Here is a 10,133-nt window from a genome sequence, read left to right as displayed (position 1 = left end):
TGCTACCTTTATGTGACCCGCCATGCCCGTATAGCGAATAGCGAATAGAGAATACCGTATACCGTATACTTCTATGTGAACCCAGCCCTAGGGGTTCATTTCAGGGAATACTTGCTAAGAGTATCGTTTTGTTTCCAATACTTGTTAAGGGGTGCATTTTCAGAATATGGAAAATACATCGCTGTACTTGTTTAGGGGCTCAGTTCTGGGAATACTTGCCAATAGTATTTGTTTCCAATACTTGTTAAGGGTAGGCATTCACACGCCAATTATACTTGTTAAGGGGTGCATTTTCAGAATATGGAAAATACGTGTTTAGGGTGCTTCTCAAGACCCCGTGGTCGCGCATGGTATCCACTCGTCAATGGAAGTGCCCCCCCCCCCCCCGGGCCTTCAAACTGGAAAGTGGAAACACTGAGCTCGCCGCGTGCATGCAGTACACATCAGGCGAGCTAACCGCCGCGCGCCCCGTACGCTCGCGCGCGCTGCTTGAAAATCATAATGGCAGCTCGTCAACTGCTGCCGTCTCATTCTTTGACGAACATCCCGCTTATTCCGGAATCTTTTCATTTTTCGACATTGTTTGATACGTTGATGTACTGAAATTCACCGCCTTGGAAGTAACTCAATCGGTACTCCATCCATGGTATGAATGTCTTGTAGCGTTTGGTCATCCTAAGGGAAATAATTCACATTGATTCAGAATTGAAACTCGTCGCCGAACTGTGTCTGTGACTGAGGAGCCCACGTGTTGTGTGAAGACGAACTTGTCATCCGGAAGGAAGCGCGCCCGCGGGAAAGTTTGAATAGGTGCATTGAGCGTGCATGATCATCATAGACCGATTGCAACGTACCGGTAATCAGCTGTCCGCTAGCCGAAACTCTCCCGTCAGTCAAAGCCGACTTTGGTGAAGTTGTCATTACGTGCAATTCAGGATGTCAGCCACCCTTTGCTTAGCAGATGGCACCCAGTATTCGGGGAAGTTATTTGGAGCTAACTGCAGTGTTTCTGGAGAAGTTGGTAAGAAACTAGAAGAAAGTATTTATTTTAACATTTATTATTTTCATTTTCAATGAGTGTCAATTATAACAATTAACAACTCTAACTTAATTAATCTGATTCTGACTCAGCTCAGCTAGCATTAACTTTAAATTAGAGTAAATAACAAACAGTGAGTTTCAGTTACACCTAGCCAGGCGGCTTCTACTAGAGAGTAAAAATCATTTACTAACGTAAGGTTACTCTCATACGAAGCCAGGCATTCCCCCCCATTCATCTGCGTGTACATAACTACATGTACCGCAAAAAACCCTGAAACTTTCGCCCCCGAGATTTCTACTTTCCTTCTAAAAGATCTAGCTCTAAATCATGTAAATGGGATAAAACTTCATTTCTGACATTTCTACGCTCTCGTTGTTATTTGTAAAACAAGAATTCATCAAAAAAATGAAAAAATATTGTGAAAAGACGGAAGAGATTTGCCCGATGTTTACGCCGCCATCTTATTTCTTATTGTACGTTACGCGACGCTCGCGTCCGTAACGTTGGGGAAAAACGAAAAGTTCTCTCCTTCTACCCCCGTTTCGATCGGCCATTTTTGTTAAAAATCGTAACAAAATGGCCGATCAAGACTGGGGTAGAGGAGAGAACTTTTCGTTTTTTTGAGGTTCCAGTCTGTGCCCAGATGTCAGGAAACTGCCACTCGTTAGACCTTCATCCATATAATCGTGGTAATTGTATACTTTCTGTTTTCACAATTCATTTGGAGAAATATTTAGACCATAAATCACCCTAGTCCGGTGACTATGGTCAAATACACGGTAAGCTCCTGGGCTCCCTGGGTTAGAGTTTCATATGCACCCCCACTAAAATTGAAATTAAGACATGGAGAAGGATCAGAATAATATATCTAGCCCTAATATAGAACATATATGATGGGGGAGTGGAAATACATACCAAAATGTGGCTTTATTCTGTCAAATTTCGAGCAGGATCTTGTGCGTGTAATTGTCCATAGAGTAGACATCGCTTTATTTAGTCAGTAAATTAAGGGTCTGTGAGTCTAGACTAGTCGAACTATCGGCTGATAATCGTTAAAATACCCCTTCCGGTAGTGAGAAGAGGTCTTGACTGCAGATACATGTAAAATGTGGTGAGTTTGAGTCCCAACTTGTCTTAGGTAAGCAACAGTAAAAAATGATAGAAAAATCAGAAGTGAACGAACCGGAAGTCTCGACAATCTTGTTATTTTTGGTGGGGGTGCATATGGAACTCTTTCCCACAGATCATGTGACATGTCTTGACTCTTGCCCCAGCTTGCATTGGCAATCCCATTGCCCAGTTTGTTTTGACTTTTGAATTTGAGTGAGTGACTCGCCATGACGTCTTGGGCCGTCCTACTTCGCAGGGATGATACTTTTCATATTAAACTTAAGTTAAAGTCTGAATTCGATCAGCATGATTATTAGACTCTTTCCACATGTTTTTGGTCATGAAATACATGTAGATCATCTAGACTAAAAGGGTCATCATATTTTACTATTTCTAGATGATTTTCAGACTTTTTTTTATTAATCAGGCCTGAGGCCTGACTGGCGTCGATGGCCTTTTTTTTTAGTTAATCAGACCTGAGGCCTGAATGGCATCAATGGCCTTTTTTTTAGTCAATTAGACCTGAGGCCTGAATGGCATCAATGGCCCGGCCCAGCTGGGGCTGGGAACAATTTTGTTAAGCAAAAAATAAAAAATAAAGGTCATATTTGGTTACATTTCTGCTATTTATCATGCCTACCAGATTTCCAGGGGGTGCTGCCTACTGTATGGTGAATAACACGCAGCACCACAGGTTCGGGGGGGGGGGGGTTGGAGGAGCTAGGGTGTGGAGAAACTTCTGAAGATACTCATTAAGCAAGGGAGCAAAGGTAGTAACTTGGTCATGGGGCGCCTTTGCATTTGGTTAAGTGTAATGAAAGGATTTTGTGCACACATTTGATGAATTTTGTGACAAAAAATTATGTAAAAATAACAAGTTGGGCGTATTCCAAAGTTCTGAGGGGCAACCACACCCTTCTCCCTCCACTGTGTTCAGCCATGACAATCAAACAGAGTAAGCAATACCGGTAACTGTATATTGTTAACAAGTCTGGCAAACTATTTCCCACTGGATGGTGAACCTAGATCTTTTTTAAAATGTGATAATATTCATTCCTCATGTTCTAGTAATCTTCAACAACCGACTCATTTTTGTGAAATTCTAGACCACAAGTTAGTTTTGGAAATACAAGAAAGATTTGTACATGTATATGTTTATGCTGCGCTGCTGCCAGTACCATCTTTGTCATGGTGTTTCTGCTCTTTTTCTTTTTTTCAGTTTTCCAGACTGGTATGGTTGGCTACCCAGAATCCTTGACAGATCCTTCCTACAAGTACCAGATCCTGATCCTGACCTACCCTCTCATCGGAAACTATGGCATCCCGGCCAACGACAAGGATGAGTTTGGACTCCCACTCTGGTTTGAGTCAGAGAAGATTCATGTGTCTGCACTCATCGTCGGGGAGCTGTCCGAGTACTACAATCATTGGGCGGCTGCCAAGTCGCTCAGTGATTGGCTAAAAGAACACAACATTCCTGCCATACAGGGTAAGTAAATTGTGCACCCTTACTGTTGTGACAGAATTCGTCCACAGATGGTTGCTTATTTGTCAAGACTATATTGGTAACCATCTCAGTTTGAATACTCATATAGATACACTGTCCAATAAGGAACCTTTCTTAGATACACTGTCCAATCAGGAACCTGTCTTACAAAGGGTTGTGATTGATCCAATCAGCCACAACTATGGACGGCCAGCAATGTCAACATCTAAAAAAATGCATGTTTGTTCATCAAAAGGTAGTGTAGATGATGAATGCTCCTACATTCATTGTTGTCTGGACAACTCGGCATGCTCCCTCCTCGTTTACAAAAGACATTGTGAACATTTCTTTTTGGAAAAATTATGACTTTGATGGATTTCCATATAGTTGAGGTTGGTTGTATCAGTCACAACTCTTTGTAAGAAGGGACTCAGGTCTACGTAAGTCAGTTCTTTCGATTTGGATGATATGCTGTCAGAGAAATAAGGGTACTTTCGCATTTGCTTTCAAAAAAGGAAGAAGAAGAAAGGTCAGTGTATCAAGACCTAAAACATTAATACTTCACACATGTATCTAATTATCTTCATCTTAACTATCTATAACACACCATCACTCAAACAAAAGACCATTCCTCATTTCTCATTTTGAATACCTTGGATTTTATTTTTATTTCATTTTTTTGTTGTTGTATGTTTGTGTGCCTTTTTCATCAGGTATCGACACGAGAGCCTTGACAAAGAAGATCAGAGAACATGGCACAATGCTTGGAAAGGTAGTCTACTTTTATTTCCCTTCCATTAGGCCTGGGAGCAAACATCGATTGATCGAATGGTTAGAATGGCTTGCTGCCGATCGCTAATCGATTAGCAAAATTTACACTTATCAAATGTTCGGCAGATCCCGATTAGTCACTTTGGATAATTCGATTACTCAAGTAATAGTAACAAAATGACAAGATAACAATGATATAAATTGTTTTTAAATACTAGATGCAGTTTTAAAAAATGGTGTAACCGATATAATTTGCCAAAAATGAATAATGATTGTATCACATTCACAGTTAAACACCAACCTGAAAGAGGTCCGAAAATTACAATCCCACCCGGCTTTGCATGCCCTCAATACACAATGTACGTTTTAAGCATCTTTAACTCTACATGTATGATTCCAGATGAACAATCGAATGATTCTATTGTTTTTTCAGGAAATAATCAAATGGTAAAATTCACATTCGTCCCAGGCCTACTTTCCATTATTTTTTAACAAAATTAACACATTTTCATAATAATAATAGATAATATCCATGGACATTTGTAATGCCCAGGTATCCATCAGAAAAAAATTGCTCATGGCGCAGTAAAAAATGGAAACCTGTTAAAGAAAGAGAAGAATTATATTTAGTTTAAAAAATCTTGAGTGAATAACCAAGTTTTTAGTGATGTTATAATGGTTGTTGGACAAGCCTAGGAATATTGCCCCTTATATTGAGGATGTCTTGGAAGTTTTTACCATAGAAATGGCCCAGCATATTGAAATGATCGATCCGCCCATGAATTATGAGAATGTGGTACAGCAAATAAGGATGAGCTAGCAAAACTCAGGCTACGAGACGGATTGTATGGAGTTATCCAGTTTGGTTTATTGTCAGGGTACATCTACACAATTCAGTAATTCTGTATTGCCTTCCCGAAGATACATGTTACTTAATTGTTGAGGTTTTTTGTCCCATAAACTTGTGAATCCCCTCTGTATTTACATATTTTGGCAATTTCTGAATTTCAAAATGGTTTGGACTACCTTTATATTTTGATGGGTGGATTTTCTAAATATTTAGCCCCTTATTTTGAACTCCACTTGTACTTTTAATAACAGTACAGGTTTAATAAAGTCGGATATATTTTTCTCCACCATTTTGGCAGAAACAGCACAGTAAACATATAAAAACAAATGAAATCTAGGGAAGTGTAAACAAATTGTTGACATTTACAGCTTCTCATAATTTAGAGCAGAGTTAAGTCATTGCTAAAGTTAAATCTGACTCCAGAATACAGTCCTTTAAGTGAATTTGATTCTATTTTCTACATGTATATAGGTTTTATTGATCCTTTTGTCTGGTTTTGGGAAGTTTTATATGTACTCGTGTCATCTTTAATCAAATTACTTTATTTTTTCTGAAGGTGATTGTTGAAGGCACTAAACCAGAAAGCATTCCATTTGAGGATCCAAACCTTCGAAATCTCATCGCTGAGGCTTCTACAACAGTAAGTATTGTTTAAAGATTAAGTCCACCCTAGAAAAATGTTCATTTGAATAAATAGAGAAAAATCAATCAAGCACAATACTGAAAATTTCATCAAAATTGGATGTAAAACAAGAAAGTTATGACATTTTAAAGTTCTGTTTATTTTTTAACTCAGTGATATGCAAATGAGATAGTCGATGATGTCCCCCACTCACTATTTCTTTTGTTTTTTATTGCTTTAATTATATGATACTAGTATTTCATTTATTACAGATTTGGTAATGACCAACTTGACAACCACATAATGTTAAAGCAATGGTAATCCACATGTTGATAATAAGGTGACAATTAACCTTGATTTTAAAGACTCTCATGAAATAGTTTGCTGCAACTTTATTCTTTTACCTATAATCATGATTTTTATTGTAGAATACATTTTTGTATATTAACCTATCTTTTACTCTTTTAAGATAATTCAATAATTGCAAGTAGACAAATTGAACTGTTAAAAGGGCTCTTTGAAATTGTAGAGTCGGTCTGTTTCGCACTTAGAAACACGCATTCTCTACGTGTATACTATTTACTGAATTTATTTTTAGTGGGATGATATTTTAACTTTGTTGTGATATTGATTTCGTAGAATTGTATTTTCATTACTGCATCAGTCTTTCTAGTTTGAACAGAGTATGCTGGTCATTTTCAAAATTCACTTTAAATTGTAGATCTAGATGAAATTAAAAATTATATATTAATCTTCCCCACCAGTCCATTGCTTATGATTCAGTCCTTTCACAAACATTAATTGATCGAACAATTACAGTTTGTAATTAAATTTATACCTCATTCAAGGCCTGTCAAATTGTAGCTGTCTTTTCTTTGAAATAAAGAGAAAGAAGCATGGAATCATTGTTTAGTAGGCAATATAGGTAAATTTGATAAGATCGAAAATTGCAATTACGAACAAAATTCAATTAAACACAAAGTTGAGAGTATCATTTTTTTTTCTCCAGAAACCAATGGTTTACAACAAGGGTGCACCATGTCGAATCACGGCAATCGATTGTGGTATGAAATACAACCAGATCCGTCTCCTTGCTCAGCGAGGGGCCCAGGTGACCGTGGTGCCGTGGGACCACCCTCTTAATATTGCAGGTAATAATCATATCATTCTATATCTAATATTACTAGTTTCATTTGTAAAGCAAATTGTAATGTCTACAGATACTATTTGTTGGTTGGGTGAAAGAATGAAATGTGATTGTTGACACAAATCACAGGTTTATGGTAAGCAATGGTAGACTAAAAGGATGAGTTGAAATTGGCTATTATAGCCTCTGCAGTCGGGTGTTTGTGGCTGGCCTTGGACTCGCCTCTCTTTAGGCCTTCCAAGGGTGTTAGATCTGGACTTTGGACCCTTGTATAAATAAAGGGGCTATTATCAGAAAGGTTGTTTTGTTGAGGACAAATCGTAAGTCCTCATAACGCAACTGACTTGCCAGTTCTTACCAGCAGCATAAACAAATCAATTACACAGAGAGAGGATGAGAAAGTCATAACAGACAGGGATGACATACTGTATTCAATTCATGAACTTTGTTCTTGTTTGCAAACAAAATATTGTGACTTAAGCCCAAAATTTTCAAACAAATCCTTTATTTCCTTTTTTTTAAGTGATCTATGGAGAATCATCCAGAAACATTTCTGAGGAATTTGCACTGTGAACATATTTCCTGTGATAGTAGTGATTATTAGCATCATCAGATGATAATGAGCAGCTCCTGTATGCTCTACAAAATTGGATACTGCAGTAGAAAAGAACCAATGCTTTTCAATTGACACAGACAGAAAATGAAATGGCAATTCGGGAAGTGCAGGTCTTAAATTTGATATTTTAAGGAGAAGGTAATTTTTGAAAGAGGGAACATATTTTTAAATACAGTACAAATGGGGGAAAAAAGAAGTTGCACCAAAAAATGTCCCAAGGCAAATGAGAGTGACATTGAGGCCAGATAACAGGGCAATGGCCTTTGATGCCCTTTGATAAATATAATTGTGGTGGTAATAATTGTATGTATTTATGCCTAAAAGTACAATTTTTTTATTTAACAAAAAAAATGTTGATAAGGTGCAGCTGTTACTTTAAAGGAGAATGAAACTCTTGGAGCAAGTTAGCTTTTGTGAAAGCAGAAAAATCAAAGAATAAGATCAACAAAAGTTTGAGTAAAATAGGACTAGCAATAGAAGAGTTATGAGCATTTGAATGTCGAGATCACCAATGCTATGGAGATCCTCCTTTTGGCAATGCGACCAAGATCTATGATGTCACAGATGAACAACTCTCCCCTTTTGGACACTGAAAATATACCCCAAAACATCTCTTTTTGCTCATTCTAATCATATGACAAAATTATTCATCAATGATATAATGTTGTGAAACCTCTGTACTTGTCCACTCATAAAGAGAACACCTCACCTTGTGATAGACTCTATAAAAGTGAGAATATAAGTGAAATAAGTACTAAAGTAATGAGGGAGTTGTACGTGTGTGACATCACAGATCTTGGTCGCATTGCCAATGGGAGGATCTACATGGCATTAGTGATCTCAATTTTCAAATGCTCATAACTTTCTTATTATTCATTCAATCTTCCTCAAACTTTCAACAATATGTTTCTTTGATTTTCTCTTTGATATGGAATCAGCTGGTTTCAAGGGTTTCATTCTCCTTTAATATTCTCTACTTCAGTGTTTTAGAGCTAATGCTATTTGGGGGTAAATCCCAGATTTTGAAGTATAGGGGATGCAGATGACAAGTTTTCAAAGATTTTTTAATAGCAAATGTATGTTCAGTGAGCGTGTCTAATAGTATGCAGGGGGCTTGTGTCTCTCTGTGTGGATCTAACATGCTGTTGAAGTGATACACAAAATTATCAAAATATTCTTGGAACTGCTATAAACTTTTACAAAATGTAACAACCAATCATCCTTTTTTTTATTTTCAGATTTTGATGGTCTGTTTATCAGCAACGGTCCTGGTGACCCTGCTATGGCTGAGGTCACCATCAACAACATCCGTTCTATCCTGAATGGGAACCAGATTAAACCAGTATTTGGCATCTGTATGGGGCATCAACTCACCTCTCTTGCTATCGGAACGAAGGCTTACAAAATGAAGTATGTTTGAAATCACACCGTCTGACAGTATCGTGGCTTCTGAGTGGCCGAATGCACGGACCAATAGCAGCGCAGCAGTTCCAGAACCACTCAGAACGCAGCTTTCACTTTTAACTCGCTTGCAGCGGGGATTGTCCACATTGCCTGACGAAGACTGGCAGTTAGCAGTCAAAACGTCACAACTTTCTCTCGTACCTTTGTATGACATCAGATTAAGTTATTCCCAAATTTAAGAATATTTGAAAATCAAGTCAATTTGAGGTCTACATGGAAAGGAGCAAATCTATTTTGGGAGTAAAAAGATTTAAACACGTTTTTATTTATTTTGTTTAATTTCCATGAAAACACATTAGCTTTAATCAATACAATATACAAAGTACATTGACAAATGAGTAAGAAAGCATTCAAATGAAATTAACACCAGTTATTGTCTGGAATAGCAAAAGTAATCAGGCTTTTAGTAAAAGGTGTTGAAAGATTATCAGCCGATGAAGAAAAAAATCCAAACTACATTATGGAATGATTCATTGCCTTGTAAAAAAATTGAAGGGAAGTTTATTTCAAATGCTCCATCTATTGACTTCCCTTCTTCAAAAACATTAATATCTCTTTCTGTGTTGTTCCTTTCAGGTACGGGAACCGCGGTCACAACCAACCTTGCACCCACTCCGGTACCGGACGGTGCTACATCACCACCCAGAACCACGGGTTCGCCATCGACACCAGCAACCTCCCGGACGGCTGGTCGGTCCTCTTCACCAACGAGAACGACAAGACCAACGAGGGGATCATCCACGATACCAAACCATTCTACACCGTTCAGTTCCACCCAGAGCATATGGGCGGTCCCAGGGACCTTGAGGTGCTCTTCGATGTCTTCATGGATACGGTGAAGGACTACAAGGCAGGCAAGAGTGAGATGTAGGTATTTCTTCCGCAGGCCCTAAATTTCAATATTTTTAGGGCTTTTCCGTATGCCCCAATTTTATATTTACAGTGCAAATAGCAAAAATAAGAATGGGCACAGCAAATGTCCAAGGCAATGAGGAGGCATTTAGGCCAATGAGCAGGGCATCCAT

General features: G+C 38.2%; 1 protein-coding gene across 1 annotated transcript in view; it reads left to right on the top strand.

Annotated features, from left to right (window-relative positions):
• The first annotated feature begins 498 nt into the window (after positions 1–498).
• LOC129280734 (multifunctional protein CAD-like) overlaps positions 499–10,133 on the top strand; it is a 60,140-nt gene continuing 50,505 nt past the window's right edge. Inside the window, exons 1-7 of the mRNA XM_064112463.1 lie at positions 499–1,021; positions 3,372–3,641; positions 4,352–4,410; positions 5,816–5,899; positions 6,891–7,032; positions 8,883–9,054; positions 9,685–9,975. Of these exons, the coding sequence (XP_063968533.1) occupies positions 937–1,021; positions 3,372–3,641; positions 4,352–4,410; positions 5,816–5,899; positions 6,891–7,032; positions 8,883–9,054; positions 9,685–9,975 (1,103 nt within the window). The 5' untranslated portion in view covers positions 499–936. The remainder of the gene's footprint in view (positions 1,022–3,371; positions 3,642–4,351; positions 4,411–5,815; positions 5,900–6,890; positions 7,033–8,882; positions 9,055–9,684; positions 9,976–10,133) is intronic.

The sequence above is a fragment of the Lytechinus pictus genome, chromosome 17 (assembly GCF_037042905.1).
Source record: "Lytechinus pictus isolate F3 Inbred chromosome 17, Lp3.0, whole genome shotgun sequence".
In the NCBI taxonomy this organism is placed as follows: Eukaryota; Metazoa; Echinodermata; class Echinoidea; order Temnopleuroida; family Toxopneustidae; genus Lytechinus; species Lytechinus pictus.
The sequence above is the reverse complement of the archived record's forward strand: the minus strand, read 5'-3'. Positions and strand labels throughout refer to the sequence as shown.